The sequence below is a fragment of the Cricetulus griseus genome (genome assembly GCF_003668045.3).
Source record: "Cricetulus griseus strain 17A/GY chromosome 1 unlocalized genomic scaffold, alternate assembly CriGri-PICRH-1.0 chr1_1, whole genome shotgun sequence".
NCBI lineage: Eukaryota > Metazoa > Chordata > Mammalia > Rodentia > Cricetidae > Cricetulus > Cricetulus griseus.
In genome coordinates this window covers 159,088,189-159,105,319 of record NW_023276807.1, presented here as the reverse complement: position 1 = coordinate 159,105,319, position 17,131 = coordinate 159,088,189, and the positions used below count along the sequence as shown (strand labels likewise).

The 17,131-nt window shown below is 42.8% G+C and overlaps 1 protein-coding gene across 1 annotated transcript in view; it reads right to left on the bottom strand.

Moving 5' to 3' along the window:
* Positions 1–17,131, bottom strand: part of LOC100753685 (extracellular matrix protein FRAS1) — a 269,806-nt gene that overhangs the window by 15,842 nt on the left and 236,833 nt on the right. The window contains exons 59-65 of the mRNA XM_035453056.1: positions 15,990–16,146; positions 13,481–13,681; positions 10,839–11,026; positions 9,382–9,657; positions 7,003–7,235; positions 4,158–4,318; positions 1,624–1,838 (exon numbers count right to left, since the gene is read on the bottom strand). Of these exons, the coding sequence (XP_035308947.1) occupies positions 1,624–1,838; positions 4,158–4,318; positions 7,003–7,235; positions 9,382–9,657; positions 10,839–11,026; positions 13,481–13,681; positions 15,990–16,146 (1,431 nt within the window). The remainder of the gene's footprint in view (positions 1–1,623; positions 1,839–4,157; positions 4,319–7,002; positions 7,236–9,381; positions 9,658–10,838; positions 11,027–13,480; positions 13,682–15,989; positions 16,147–17,131) is intronic.

Sequence of the window (17,131 nt, the reverse complement as noted above, 5' to 3'; positions counted from 1 at the left end):
AAGGGGACTCACTTTACAGTTATTAATTTGGTGCACTAACATAAATTTCACTAGGCAGTGAACAAAAACTGGATAGGAAAATAACATACAATTTCACAGTGAACTGTGTACATTTATGGATAGGAGAATTTATTTTAAAATTCCTATTTTCTCCATAAATATGTATTTCTTTTATAACAAAAAAGTCAGTGAAAGCTAAGTCAGTAAGTTTGGAGTTTACTTTGTTATTGGGCAGCTCCTATGAGATATTGAAGGATGTGTTGTTATTCCCTTCTTTCTCGCTGTTTTCCTTTATCCAAGATGGTATTACTTGCTAATCCTTAAGAACATTGTCTGACAAATATTTCATGCATACCTGGGTTATGGAGAGAGCACTAGTCACAGTTTAATATGAACTCAGGAGGCTTTCTCATTGAAGTCCACTGGTACTAGCTGAGAGGCACTGAATGACAGCCTACTTCTAGTTTCTCTGGTTGTTTTTTTTTCAATTACAATCAGCAATTTCAGTTATTTTTAGAGAAACAGACAACAATGAAATACTTGGCATATTTTTTATTCTTTCTGTCTTAAATTTTAAAAGTGGACATAAGCAATCCCTGCTTTTGGGACTTTCTAAAGACTACTGTGAACAATATATCCAGATCTTTAATTGAAGAAAACCCATGGAGAATAGAGAACATTAGTTTTCGAGGGGAGGAATAATCAGGCTTGTGATTGTTTACATCCTTGGACTCTATAGGCCAGGCATCTGTAAAAACAGAAACAAATGCGGGCTGCCTTGATGTTGTTATCCAGTAGAGGGCAGTGCTGCACACCAAAAAAGCCAGAGGACCCGGAACAAAGAAAACACATTTGAATTAAAGATACTCCCCAAATGATAGGTCTCTCTATAGGTTCTCCAGTTTAGTGAGGCCAAACTTGTTTTTGGAATGAAAAACAAGCAGCTAAAAAGTTTTTGGTTCACTGGGATAAATGCTCAAAAGGTGGGATGGAACCTGAGAATTAACTTTCCCATGAGGTAGCTTAGTCTCACTGTCACTCACAGAACTGTCCTTCTGAGCCTCTGGCTTCTCCTTGGAAAAGCTGCTGCCATTAGGACTGTTTAGTGGTTTGCTACACATGCACACAAACAAACATGACTGTGTGTATATCTGTTTTTACTGGGGTTGTGAGTTTGGAATAAGCACAGAGCCAAAGTGCTTGAAGCAATGGACTCTCCCCCTTATTCTGAAATCCAGAGTTGTCTTCTGAAAGGCGTGCCACCTGCTATCCTGATTCATACAGAGTGGGGAACAGAGAGTACACCCACATAAAGGACTCCACTATCAAATGCAAATCTCCATTTCCCAAAGCATACACAGAAAAAAAAGAATCACGCATCCTTCTAAAGAAGTTGGTACTCATGTTTGTAAAGTTGGCTCGCCACAGTAATTTTCTTATACTTTAACTTGATTTAGAAGACACCAGGGCTCTTTTAACCACAATACTGCTGAGACCCAGATAAGGGACTTATTCAGAATATGACCTACCTGGCTAGCCCGGTTTGGAATGCTATGTGCTAAGTGACAAACTTCTAGAACTGAAGAGGCATGCCACCCAAGCACAATAACCCAGGGTACGCACCTGGAAGTCAGCAGTCACGGAGCCCCCACACACGTCAATCAGCTCTGTCATGTCATAGTACGCATCAAAGGTCCATACACAGCTCTTCAGGTTCAGGTGTCTGTACAGCTGGATGGTCTTAGGCTCCCGGACACTTGGGTCAAACTGGAAGGGGCGGTCATAGCCAGGGCCCAGAGCAGTACTATGGAAGCCTGAATCATCTAGGAACCCTGCCTCTGCAGGAGGGGAGGGAGGGAAGAGGAGACAGTGACTTGGTCTAAGCATGCCAAGAGTCTGGGTGAAGGGGAGATCACTGAGCTGCTCACCTGAGATTGTGGCTGAATCTAACTTGGAATCCCAGTGTACAGTGAGGTCCAGAGAGAGCTTGTAAAGCAGTGAGCTGCCTACTGGGGGCTGAGGACATGACTCAGTAGGTAAAGTGTTCCTCACAGAATACACATGAGGACCTGAGTGGGGATTACCAGCATCCATAGAAAAAAAGCCAGGTAGAGAGGCATGTGTGTATAATGCCAGTGCCGAAACATGGAGACATGGACATTCATTGGCCAGCCAGGAAGCTCCAGGCTTAATGAAGAGATTGCATCTCAAAAAGTAAAGTGGAGAATGACTGAGGAAGACATCTTTAATGGAGCTTTGGCCAACACATATGTACAAACACACAGATGAACATGTACACATTATATAATAACCCCCCATGCACACACCAGAGACAGAGACAGAGACAGAGACAGAGACAGAGACAGAGCATGAGCTGCCTGTTGCCTGGTGTTAAATGGAGCACTGCCTCTCCAAAAATCTTGGTACCCAGGAGAAAGTATGAAGACAACGTGACATCATGGATGAATAAAGCAATTTTCCAAGTGTTTCTACATCTCCCATGGCCCACCACCGGTCTTGATGAAATTGATTTGCTATATGGATCATTTACTCATAGATAACCATTTTTAAGACCAATTTGAAAAACAGCTTTATGAAAAGCCATCAAACCATTATCCAATTTCCTCTTCCTTGTCCTCCAATAATTCCTGACCTCATGGGGGGAGGAAACACCTTAATTAGTAAATAACTTGCTAATGATGCACAACTCAACTTTACTTGCTTACAGGTCCTACATGTCAAAATTACTGGATCAAATGCTACCAAGCCTGTGAACTGTTCTGAATATTGGTACAGTTTTAGAACATTCGAAATATATAATTTTTTCATTTTTTTATATTGTGTGTGTGTGTGTGTGTGTGTGTGTGTGTGTGTGTGTGTGTGTGTGCACCTGCGTGTGTGTATAAGACCATGGCATGGAGGTCAGAGGACAACTGTGGGAGTCAGTTTTCTCCTTCTACCATGTTGGTCCTGGACACCAAACTTAAGTCATCATGCTTTGAAGCAAGAGCCTACACCCTCTGAGTCCCTTGCTGCTCTCAGAATGTAACTTTTAGAGTACTAAAAGTGGCCATCGCATTTAAAAGAGCTAATGCATCTCACAATGTCTGCCACCAGCAACCGGTCCTGTGTCCTATGGGAAATTCAATTCACCTGTGATGAATTTAATTATTTTTAAACAGGGAGAGGCAGAGATTTTCAATTTTTTAAATCACACCATTTCCTTCAGTGCCTATGTATTTAGAGTGATTCAACTTTTGTGTGTAGTTTAATGGTTTAAGAATAATTTGCACTCAACTAATTCTACTGTACAAAGACCACCACTACCAAAAATGATACTTAATGACTATGAAAGGGCAGATGAATGCATTTCTGTCTTTAAAACCACTGTTGAATGATTCATCGGCTAACGCGGTGGGAGCAGGGTGCGGGTGGGCACCCATTTCATGTGCACTTGTCAAAGTAAATGGAAACGGACAGCACTTTTTGTAAAGTGAAATGTCTGTTGTGGTGAACACAGATGCACAGCCTTTAGCCGTTGGCTTCTGCAGGCCCTCATCTGCTGTGGGTGCCCAGCCAAGGTCAGGCCCACCCGGAAACAGGGGGAGGTGAGCTATACAGGGTTTTCATCAGCATATTTCTCTTTGCTAGGTTGCAGTACTGTTGGGCATTTCCTTTTGCCCAATCCTGCTTCTTCCCCTTACCTTTACGTAGATGTTGATCTCTAAAGAAAATCATGTTCCCTAAACTTTATTTCCACTCCTGCTTCCAGCACCTAACACCGCACTGTCTAAAGATGTTGCTGTCATGGGAGCCTGAAACTAAGGATGGTCTCTGTGGGTGGGGAAGTGACTCACATTTACCATGGAGGCATTTTAAATGTAACAACACATCGGATCCTCCCAATCTGATTGGCAGAAATAGTTGTTCTCACGTCACAGATAAGGACACAGTGGCTGAGGTCTAGGTACCAAGCTCAGAACAGGCTTGGAATCTAAATTAATTGTGTTTGAAAGACCCTCCTTTTCCTGGTTCCTTCAGTTGTGCTCCCTGTGTTTGGATGCTTTCTAAGAAGGAAAATTGAGATAGTTGAGGACTAGAAACCACGAAAAGTCTAATCCTCCTCACGGAGCACCACCTCCAAAGCTGTTACTCACCTGAGAGTCCTCGCAGGTCACGGGCAGTGACTAAGTTGGAGCAAACGTGCTGGTGTCTGTAGATGGACTCGGACAACAGGAAATGCAAGTTGTGTAAGGGCATTGTGGAGATGAGAGGCAGCATTCCGTCCTGGTGGGGAATCTGCACCGAGATGTGGATTCTGGAGGGAGGAGACAGAAGTGTTCAGCTCCAGGATGGAGTTGCCAACTGGACACACTCCTTTGTCATCACTCATTTGTCTTCACCAATGAGTTTAGCAGTTTTCTCCCCTTGACCTTTTCCATGTAGGATTTATATCTGAACATGAGGATATTGATCAGTGGTTCTCAACCTTCCTAATGCTGTGACCTTTTAATACAGTTCCTCATGTTGTGTTGACTCCCAACCATAAAATTATTTCCATTGCTACCTCATAACTGTAATTTTGCTACTATTATGAATCCTAATGAAATTATCGGTGTTTTCTGATGGTCTTACAAGACCCTGTGAAAGGGTCAGTTGAGCTCCAAAGGGGTTTCGATCCACAGGTTGAGAACCTCTGATATAGATATACATGTAGGGTCACTTTCATTCTTAAAGGATCTTCAAGACTCATGGCAATCAGGAAATATAGATTTTTTTCTCCCTATACAGGATAATATTACACTCCCAAATTACTTTGAAGCTTCCATTTACTTTAAGTGGCAGCCCTGTCCCGTTAGGAGCTAAGGCTTAGTGACTGAAGCAGCTGTCATCCCCACTCTCTCTCCATGTATAATGTGGGCTGGCCTGTTTATACGGTTCTTTGTGAGTGTGTCATGTATGTTGTGTGTATGCATATTTGCATGGGTGTAGGTGCCTTCGTGCGTCCTTGAGGAAGCTGGAAGCTGACCTCAGGTGTCCTCCTGGATCTCACTCTGCTTCAAAGCAGGGTTTCTGGTTGAGCCTGGAGCTCACTGGTTCTAGCAGTCCAGGCTAGCCAGATTGCCCTGGTGAACCCCAGTCTCTGTCTCCTGAGTGCCGCGATTACAAGTGGCTTCAACAACTGCTGAGTTTTTCCATATGGGTTCTAGGGAACTGAACTCCATTCCACACACTGTGTGCCAAGTGCCATAGCCACTGAGTCACCTCCCCAGCCTGTGGATATCTGTAAAGAGACACCATAACCACGCCTCCTAAGGGCTGGCTACACGTGTGCCTGACCATGCCTGTCAAGGCGTGGTCAAGGTGAGGCCAGAGTGACTCCGGATGGGCTCTTAAGCGATCACGAGCACATGGAACACGCTCTTCCCCTTAGGCTGCCCCTTCTCTCTGGCCTCCCTGCCTTGCTACCCCTGGGCACACTCTGGCTTGCATTTGGCTGGTATTTATCTGAATAAAGGTATCTTGAATCTACAAGCTTTTCTCTTCAGATATGCTTTTAGGCATTTATTTAAATAATAATAATGCTGAGAGATAGAATGATTGAATTCTTAAAATTTAAGGTCAGTTTCTTCACCCAGCCAAATCCTACTAACCATAGTGTCTTTCTTCATCTAAAACCAGTCATCTCTCTGTTGAAGTCCCCCCTCCCTACCAGCACCTTGCATCCCATTCTGACCATCCCCAGTCTTCAGTAACCTTTGCCTCCATCTCTGTTCCTCAACCCCAGGAAGCCTTTGTCCCAGGCTATGTGTAACTTATTCACACTGGCTTCTGTTTCTTGTATGTTCACAGACTGCTTATCTCGCCTCCCCACTCTGAGGACAAGGACCGTTTCCTTCATTGCCTTTGTCTCTGCAGTGCATATAGAATACAATTCAAAATAAAATATGAACTTAATAAATGCTGGTTAAAGCCCGGGACACAAGCGAAGCTGTACTTATGGGCTGCATTTGTTTTCATTGCATAAGTTTAAATTTTCACAAAGCTTATTGAGTGGGGGCTTTGAAGTTTCTAAAGCTGGTCTGTAAGCTCATTTTTTCCCCCTCGAGGAATCTAGACATGAGGCTGAGTAGCATGGCTCCTTACCTAGGAAAGGGTCAGTGCTGCCCTTGTTCTTCCGTTACTGCTCCTTAACAAAAATAAATTCTATTCTGTTTGAAAAGAAGAGGGATTTGCATGGACTTGGCCCCAGTCAGTGATTCATAGAGGTAAATACTTAAATTCTGTGAAGCTTAATGAATATGTATGACACGGAGGAAGTCTCTTTTGCTATGCAAGAAATGTAAGTATCCGTCTCCCATTAAAATCATGATGGCAGAAGGAAAAAAATAAGTCTAGTGACTTGTAGCTTTGATGGTGTTATTACTCATTAGTTCAGCAGATACTCGGCAAGTGTGTCTTGGGGATCAGAAGCATTGAATTAGAAGGAAGATACACAACACAGATCATTGGGTCCCTTCCCTTATGGTTTTCACCATCTACCATAGCACATGGATGTCGAGAATGGTGGTAACACACTGAAAGCAGCATAGACAAGCACCAGAGGATTGGAGGAAATGCTGAAAGTGTTCCTAGAAGAGACACTCTTTGTGCCATGTTATAGAACAAGATGACTTAACCCCAGCAAGTGGAGTGAGTGGGAGAGCTGGAGTTGGGGCTTTAAACCACCAAAGAGTTTGAAGACCTAGGGAGGTATCGTGAGTCTCTTCAGGAGGCTGGTGGGGCAGGCAAAATGCACAAGATGAGAAGAGCAAGGCTAGGAAGACAGGCAAGGGGGCAGCCCTCAAGGAGCCTTTGAAGGAAGCCTTTCTCCTAAAGCTCTAATTACCATTATTTAATTTTTCAGGAATGTCTCTCACTGTCCTGCCGTGGCTGGAAAACACACAAGGATATTGCAATCCACTCATGGGGTGGGGTGGAAGGTGGGGGGTGTCATCTGACCTGTTTGGATGCTCTTTGTGTTTGACGTCCAGGTATTTCAAGGTTGCAATGAAGGACTGTGCCTGGAAGCCTCGAGCTGTCCCGGCCACCACTGGGGTATGGCAGATAGCACTGTCTGTTCCAATGGTAACAACATTGCTCCTCAAAGGGGTCCCTACATGGCCCACCTTGTCCACAGCCTTTGCCACACAACGCACATGGAACCGCCGGCTGAAGTAAATGCTGTCTAGGACCTAAGAGACAAATAAAGTATCACTGACATGAGTATACTGCATAAGCACTATGTCTGATGGGTATGATACAGGAATCCTTGTTACAGGGTTAGCTATGGGGGCCATCAATGCATCCATCTGTCTGTCTGTCCCTCCTGCCCACCATCCATCCATCCTCCAGAGCAATCCCTACTGCTCCTCAGTAACAGAGGCAGAGTGAGAGATTCCCACCACTTCCCACAGAATTGCAGAGGTCATAGTGTCATAAAAGCTTGAGGCTGAGAACTTGGACTCTGACACCTCTTCACCTTTGAAAGTCTTTCTCCAGATTCCTTCACATTTTCAGAAATGCAAAAGCAAGAGGAACAAGGGCAGTTCAGAGGCAATGTAGGTCCCTGTCACCTGGACATGTCAGGTGATGTGTGCACACATGGGAAGCATAGGTCAGGAAAATTAATTAGTAGTTCTCTGTGCCTTAGACCTCCCACAAAGCAATCAAATAAATGTTGTAATTCCTCCCATGGAAACAATTTTCATTGAAGTCCATTAAAAATTAAAGAAAATTTTCCCATTAAACTTTTTTTAATTAGCTGCCACCTCTTTATTTATTTATAAATGGACTTAGTCTAGGACGGATGTTAGGCATGTTACAAAAATGCATAAACACAATGGTATTAAATAAGTAATTGAAGAAATGAACATCAAGCAAAGGAAACTGGGGTAAAGAGTATTAGTCACCAGTTCAATGCAGGGAAAGCTAAACCACAATGCTATAAATTTAGTACCTATAAAAAGATGGACTTTTGTCTCAAATACAAGTTCTGTTTGAAACAGAATTAGATACTTATAATAAGCTGTTAAGGCTTCTCTCTCTGTCTCTCAGCTCTCTCTCTCTCTCTCTCTCTCTCTCTGTGTGTGTGTGTGTGTGTGTGTGTGTGTGTGTGTGTGTGTACTGATACCTTGGCTTCTCTGTCTTTGTCTTAAACTTTGTTTGAAGCAGGGTCTCTCTGTTGTTTGCCACTGTCCTGCACACTCCAGGCTAGCATGCTTCCTGGAATTTTCTTGCTTCTCCTGCCACCTCACCATAGTATCACTGAAATGATGTGCTGTCCTGCCCAGTTTTATGTGGGTTCTTGGGATTTAAACGCAGATTTTCATGTGTGTGCACAAACTCTCTGTCTCATAAGCACTTCTCAAGCCCTTAAGTTTTTAATACTACAGAAGGTGATTTAAATTTGTGCTATATTGCAAAAGAATGGGTTTCCTGCTTTGTGAGTACATTGTGCCAAAGACAATGGCTATGAGTGACCCTGTTCGACAAGAAGTGTAGTCTGAAAATCTCAGAGGCCCCACACTAGTCAGGAAAGGAGCTGCAATGAAAATGCAGCTACAATGAAAAAGACATTTTGCTACAGACAGCTAGAGTTTGCATTGAGCCCGAGTGTTGACTGTCTTAAATCACCCCGGAAAAAAAAAATTACCCATATCACTGCTGTATGAGGAAATCCGCTGTGGAACACTTCTTCCCAAGTCTTGGCAAACAGTACTAGTGACCACTCCTGTTGGGTGGTGGGTGGGGTGTGGGTGTGCTTATTTAAAGAAAAAAAAAAGACATTTGCCCTAGGATCTCCTTTTCATGTCCTCCCACAGGGCTTTACAAAGTGCAGACCACACAGTTCGTGTTCTGTCCTTCTGTTTAAAACTCACTCCCTACTGTGTGCCATTCATCTGCTGGTTATCGGAAGATTTGTGAATGTGGTAGAAATCTGATTCCTCAAGAAGTTTATACCCAAATTCCTACTGAATGATTAAAAATACATAAAAAGGAATCAATGGTAGCCACCTGGAAGCTTGGACTTGCTTGATCATTTTTAAGCCAGTGATCTTGTCAAGTGGCCGAGTGTTGGTTATATTTTACGGATCAGGAGACTAAGAGAGGTCAAAGAGTGCCTTCATGTTAAGTGGCTGAAAGGGGGCAGACTGGGATTTGTGAATAGGCCAATAGACGGCTGGCTCAGTTCTCTTCCTATTACACAGCATTACTTTTGCTAACATCTAAGCCTCGACCTGATTATCTGATTTACTCCAAATGCCACGCACAGACCTCATAGAATTTGACAAGAGCTGCACCGGCTCTTTTCCTCCTGATGGGTTCAGCCTGCCTTACCTTGTGGTTGACACTGGTGAATGGTGTGTTATCAGTAATGGTCTCAAAGGGAGACCGAGCCCCATTGCCATCAGTGGGGGCAGCCACTTCCCAGCTGAATTGCACGGATGTTTGGTTGATGCCAGCCTCGCTACAGCGCTCCTTCATGACAGCATACCTAGGGAAGTGGGGGTCACAGGGAGTGACACAGACCAGTGGGTAGCCTGGAGATGGGGCTTTCTTGATTCCTTCCTTTGTAACCTCTTCCACATGATCATAGTCAGCAAGGGTGACGACCTAGGAGAAAGCAGCAGAGCTCTGGCTGGGTTGAGGAAAACAAAGACCTGGGAGCTACTGCGGCCTTCCCCAAGACCGCACAACCTCTTCACTCCTGGGGATTCCATGAGCCACAACAGGAAACTCTGCAGTTCCTTGCCAGGCAAAGGTGAAGACACTGTGCATAGAGGAGATCCCCCTAGAAGTCTTACTATCCTATTAACTGCATTCAGAAACCAGAGCCTTATCTCTTTATGTGAAAAAATACACTAATTCTTTTACACATTGGAACCCAGATTATATTACTAAGGGTGGCTGCTAATTTAGAGTTGTATTCAATTGTTAATGGCACATAGAGGCATGTTTTCTAAAATAGGAAAAAAAGAATAATGAAGGTAGAGTATTTGTTTCATAGACAAATAGGAGACAACTTTTGAAATATCCATCTCTTCTAATACATAAGAGACTAGTTAGGGGGAGTTAGAAGAGGAGTTCCATTACTTGACTCTGGATTTAGAGTCCACTGCTGATCTTTGAGCATTTTCTTCCTAATGACATTCATTTTATTCCTCCCAACCTGAGAAACATGACACCACATGCCTACATATGGCCCCTGCCTGACACAGGCTGGCTGTAATAAAAATCTATGATCCAAAGTACACTTCATCCTGGTTACTCTTTTTTTTTTCTTAATTTTTCTTTCCCTTTTACACTTAATTCTGTGTGTGGTAAGTATGCAGGAATAGACACATACAGTAGTATTGCTTTCTTACTCTTCCCACAAAGCAATTAGAAGATCAACTGAATTGCACTTTCTATCTTTGTCTGATCAATATGTTGACAACTTGTTCTTGCATCAGGAATGGGTTCCTCTACCCTTTGCACTATCAGCATTTGTGCCAAATAACTGGTTTTTTTTTTGGGGGGGGGTCTGTGCACTGTGCACTGAGGGAAGGGTGTTTTGTAGAATATGTGGATTCTATCCACTAGATGGTCATAGGACCCTGTGTGAGAGATGTGCCAAGCAGAAATGTCTCCAACATGGTCAAAATTCCCTGTAGGGGTGAAGCGGAAGGAGAGAGCCCCTTGGCTCAGTGCCAAGAACAAAAAAGCACACACTGGGATCTATCATCTCCCTAGTTCTCATCTACTGCAGGCCATGGAGACACAAAACCAGTCATCCTTTGGACCAAGCAACTCACAATGGGTGGTGCTGGCAATATGAGACTTCCTGCTGCCTCTTGGTCTAGAATTGTCACAGTCGCTGTGGTCACGTCCCCAAGCACTGCTTCCACTGGGTCATCTGGGCCAAGGACTAGAGAAAAGGATTCGTGCCATTCCCGATCTTCATTGGACAGGATCTCAACTTTGAAGAAGATGTGATCCACACCTTCACCAAGGACAGAACGGAAAGAGCAAAGATGAGAGGATATACACAATAGAGTGCAGGCTGGCACAGCTCAGACATCACATTAAAATATGCCCTGTCCTTTCAGGGGCTCCTCACAGATACAATGACTGCTAATCACTGCAGACCCATCTCGAGTACAGACTCTGTTTTATAGACCAGATTCTCTGTGGTAGAGACTCGGCACTGTAGATTTACTATTCAACACCATACAAGGATTAATGGCCCCTGCCTGACACAGGCTGGCTGTAATAAAAATCTATGATCCAAAGTACACTTCATCCTGGTTACTCTTTTTTTTTTCTTTTTGCTTAATTTTTCTTTCCCTTTTACACTTATGCATGAGCTCTCACATTGCTGTGAGAGCTCACAAACAGATGTCCTCCAAAGCAAAGGCACAAAGGATGCCTACCAGCCCAGGCTTCACAAAGATAATAACACAGAGGACCAGATGCTGGAAGGAGGCAGGCGACGGCTTTAGAAGTTCACTCCATCTCTTGTAAAGTGCAGGGCAGCAGGACGTTTCCTCTCCTCCTTCCCACATCTGGTCTACCCTGCTTCTGACCCGTCCCCCCTTCAGAATAGTAAACAGCAAAAATACAGAGTAAGGAGAACGAATGCAGATGTGGAAGATTGGCTACCGTTCCAGTAAACACCAGGTAGACACACAAAGGATGGAACTGGTACTGCCTAGTTTTATGTCAACTTGACACAAGTTAAAGTCACTGGGAAGGAGAAAGCTTTAGATGAGAAAATGCCTCCATAAAACCATGCTGCCGGCAAGCCTGCAGAACATTTTTTTTTAGTTAGTGGTTGATGGGGGAGGGCCATTGATAGTGGATGGGGCCATCCCTGGGGTGGTGGTACTGGGTTCTACAAGAAAGCAGGCTGAACAAGCCACAGGGAGCAAGTCAGTAGGCAGCACCATTACACAGCCCCTGCATCAGCTCCTGCCTCCAGCTTCCAGACCTGTTGGAGTTCCTGGCTTGACTTCCTTCAGTGATGGACTGTGATGTGGAAGCGTAGACTAAATAAATCCCTCCTTCCCCAGCTTGCTTTTGGTCATGGTGTTTCTTCACAGTGGTAGTAACCGTAACTAAGACAGCCCTGGAAAACTCCAGTGAGGTGTCTGAGCTGCAGGAATGGCAATCCATTTCCCTACTGAAATCAATGCATCTGACAGCCAAACGGTTGCGGCTGGACTCTTGTCTTTTTCTCTTCTCAGACCCACCACTGTTGTGTCTCTAAGATACACTGTTTTTGGAAGCTCATGGCAGGCTCTCCTGTTTCCCAATACATATAAAACCATTTGTACATTGGGATTGTGTCTGTCAGATTTTGGTAAGCCCTAAAGGGCTCAGGACAGCATTTTCCACCATATATCGAATGATGTATGTGCATATGTCTGTATTTAGAATCAAGGCTGGAGCAGTCCTATATTCCAGACCCCCTGAACAAGGAGGTCAGTTTGGATGTCTGGACAATCTATGGGGACACTGGTAGTGGATCAGTATTTGCTTTTAGCACACAAATGGACTTTGGGAGCCCTCTCCACATAGAGGGATACTCTCTCAGCCTTGACACACTGGGGAGGGTCTAGGCCCTGCTCCAAATGATATGACAGACTTTGGAGATACCCCATGGAAGGCCTCTCCCTCCCTGGGACGCACAAAGGGGTTGGGACAGGAGGTGGGAGGAGCAGGGGAGGAGGGGAGGGAGAGGGAACTGAAATTCACATGTAAAAGAAGCTTGTTTCTAATTTAAATAAAAATATAAATAAAAAAAAATAAAATCAAGGCTGTCTCACTCAACTAAACAACAGGCTAACAAAAATCCTTTCGAATAAACCCAAATGCTCAGTGTGTTCTATGGATGGGTACAAAAAAAAAAAAAAAAAAAAAAAAAAAAAAAAAAAAAAACTAGCTAAATTTTTATCTGCAATTTCAAATATATATTTAGTAATTGCTTTATATTATTGAAGCTATTATATTATAATTTAAGAACTCATCATAATCTTCTATTCAAATGACATTTTCCTATCCACTAGGAAAAACCTAGCTGGGCAGTAGGGGCACGTGCCTTTAATCCCAGCTCTTGCAAGGCAGAGGCATGTGGAACTCTGTAATTTGACGTCAGTGTGGTCTACAGAGCAGGTTCCAGGACAGCCAGGGCTACACAGAGAAACGCTGTCTCTCAAAAACCAAAACCAAACAACAACAACAAAAAGATCCTTATAAATTGGACTGGTGGGAAGGGGGCGGGGATCTTTGGGAATGGGAGGGACAAGAGAGGACAATAGCAGAGTGAATATGATCAAAATGCACTATATACAGATGTAAAACATCATAATGAAATCTATTATTATCTATAACCAATAAATGCTAACATAAAACAAGAAAAAAGAAAACCCAAAGACTGAGACTGGTACTCACTCACCAGGACTGAATTTCAGGACTCTGCTCTTGGGGTAATAATCCACACCAGACTGGGCAGACCCGTCTCGAGTGCTGCAGCGGATCTTAGAAGTCCTATTTTGATCGCCTCTGCGGATGACCTTGATGCTCAGAACTGCAATGGCATCTGGCCCTGCAGGTTCCCGCACTTGGTAGGCAGCTTCTTCAAACTCAATGGTAGGAGCTAAAGAAATGTGGGCAGGAAAATAAGAGAACGTTACAACAGCTCAAAGGGTCAGACTCCCGAGGAAATAGCTGATAGGGACCAGAGGGAGCTGTTCATAGTACCTCGGCCAAACGGCTAGCAGTCATACAGACCACCAGTGTTTAACCCTGAGCAATGTTTTAGACAAAGGAACTAATCCTGGAGCATTATTTCTCACATGATTCTTGCTAAAAACAAAAAGTGGAGACACTAAGACTTTAAAATGTATGATAGTTAAGCTTCCAACATGACACTGCAGTTCAGAGAATGTTTTTAAACTAAAGCTTTTAAAATTAAAATTTGCACAATTTATCAAGGGACTGAGACACAGTAGGTACTCAATAAATACCTATTGATTGATTACATAAATAATCTTTTTAGTTATAAACTCCCAATTCTTAAGGTTTATAATGTATCTCATGTAGATATTTCTTGAGTATACCAACTCGATATTTTAGTTCTGGGCCTTTGGACTTCTATCTCAGTGTTTTGACCCCTCCCGACCCATGCCTGCTTTTTCTAAGTTCTAAAAATTTATTTAATCAGTGTAGTTAGTTTAGGAACACAAGCTTTCTTAACTCAGTATGGTTTGAGACACTATTGTTGTTGTTGGAAAATGATTAATAATAATATTGGTTTTTACCACCTGAGTTCAAATTTCATTAGGATGGTGGCAGAGAAGAAGATAAAATGATGGGGAAAAGTGAGAGAAGTTATTAATTCTATAATCATTTTAGTGCATTACAAAATATTTTAGAAATTTCTCATCTCTTTTTTTCTGTCTTTCCTAGAAAGTTTCATCTTGACTTTATAGTTTTAGGTAGGAGGTTCTTTGAAACATTGGCACACTGCTGAATGGGATGAATTTGTTACCTTGTGAGTCTTTTCCTTCCCATCTGTATTTATGTATTTCCTTCCCATCTGCACACCCATGTGCAGATGCCCACAGAGACCAGAAACAAGCATTGGATCCCTTGTGGCTGGAATTATAGGCAGCTGTGATCTGCTTAAGTGGCTACTGGCATCTGAACTCCGGTTCTCTGCAAGAACAGCCATTGCTCTTAACCACTGAGCTATCTGTCCAGCCTCAGTCTTGTGAATCTTGATCATCTGGGTTTTCTTTGTGTCTGAGAAAGGTTCGCCTTGGGGGTTAAACCTAGGCTAATTTAAATATAACCTCCCCCCGCCCTGTGTTTGTGTGCGGTTGTGTGCACATAGAGGCAAGATGTCAACCTCAGGCGTTGTTCTTCAATAGCCACCTACTTTTTTCTGGGGCAGGATCTCTCACTAGAACCTGGGGCTTACCAACTAGGCAAGGACGGCTGGCCAACAAACCCCAGGGCTCTTCCCGCTTCCACTTCTCAGCACTGGATGTATAAACACATCTGGCTTTTTATGTGGATGCTAGGGATTGAACTCAGGTCTTGACCCTCGAGGGTCAAACACTTTCCCAACTGAACTATCTCACCAGCTCCGAGGCCAGCTTTTCTTATTGATGTCCAAGATGGTTTCTGATTTTCATGAGGAGCTCTAGGAGTCTCACCACTCTCAGAGTAGTTAAGAATGCAGATTCTAGAATCCAGTAAAAATCAAGGCTCTCATCCAGTGTCCCTGCCTACAGCTCTGTAGCTAAGATGTAAATTAAGTGCTTTGTTTATATTCTGTTTTTCACAAATAAGGTTAGTGACATCTACTTCTAGGATTATTGCCAGATTTAAGTAAAACAAGGTAATAGTATGCTTAAGAAGGATAATACACATTTTTAAAAAGCAGAGTTTGTATTATGCATTCATCTGTTGAAATAATCTATTTTAGTAAAATGATGTTTCAATTAAAAACAGGTGCTGTTTCCTTGGGCATCTGGTCATTTTATAGGTCACTTGATGTTAGAATTTAAGATTATTTGTTTTTGTCTATGTAAGAAATCAGATGTTACCAGGCAGACAGCAATGTTTCAGGTTAGTACTTGAGACTCAGTGACATCTGGTTGTATTTCCAGTCCCCCTCCAGACCTGTAGCGACTTGCATGATTTGTATTCTCCGCTTAGGGTTCCTGTCCTAGCATATTTTTCACTATCTTTGACAATAATGAGATTAAGGATTCCTGTGAATTTACAGGAGCCCACAGAAGGTGACCATTTGTTAAAGCATTCTATATAAATATTCAGAGGTTGCTGTAAGTTGGCACATCTCTAGCATGTTCCCCCTCAAAACACTAGTATTATTCATAAGCCCCTGTTCATGTCCTAGAAGCCTAACAGATGCTAAAAGGAGTCTTTGCTGTTACCATCTTCGTCATTGGATATGGTCACAGTGGCCACACTGTTCTTCCCGACTCTGGCTCCACTCCAGTGGTTCCCAAGGGGATGGCCAAGGTAGACCCTGAACTGCTCCTCAGGCTCAAACATGGAGTCATCATGGATGTAGACAGTGCAGTTCTTCGCCTACAACCAACACACAAGACATATTCAGCCTTGTAGGAGGAGACCCGTGATAGGCAGTTTTCCTAGATGTTAAATCTCCCTCTTTGTAGCATCCAAGAATTGGCACAAACTCAAAAGCATCTCAACAGTTTCATTTATAAAATGAACTTTTAATTCTAACAGCTTGTGCCTGAGTAGGACGTACCCATACACTAAGGCTTGAGAACATTCCAAACCATTTGAAATTTTTGGTGATAAATTATTAAAACCAAGCCAAGATAAGCAACAATGCACTAAAACACCTGCAAACACTGGTGTGCTTTCCCACATGATATCTGGGCCAATGAAGACATTTGTGCTTGTTATAAAATGTGGAAGTCTTAATGATCAGAGTCAGCATATGGCTCTTCTTCTTGGAGAGCTGAATCAATTCCTTTTCCTTTGTGAAAACTGAATAATTTTGTAAGAAATTCAGAAAGGCAGCATCTTAAGTTAAAGATAACTTTAAATGCTGAAGAACTTTCGAATTTTCTACCTACTAGTATGTCATCTGAACACTACAGAGGATGGAAACCTGGAACAGAACCCAAGTTCTTGGTGGTGGTAGGAAACCAAGCATTTCTCAAACTGAATATTCTCTACTAAGGACCAGGCTTCCGGGAAGATGTAAACCCAAATCACAATGTTTTTTATATGGCAGCCTCAGCAACAGACTCATGTGATAGGATGTTGTCGCCGGACCATTTTAAATTTACTAAATTTACACAGGCTGTGTGTTGGCAGGAAGGAGTTCTAAACCTTACTTCCCAAATCATGCAAAATGGCAAGACTTCCCTGTGAACATCTGTATGTGATTTCTTAACATCCCTTCAAGTTCCTAAAGAATGGCCCTTTTCTTTCAATAACTTTGCTACAATAAGAATTCATTATGGAATAGATGAATTTAGTAGTGACTTTTCAATCTTTAAAAAAAGACATTTTCGTAAATGCCAACTCTAAAGACATA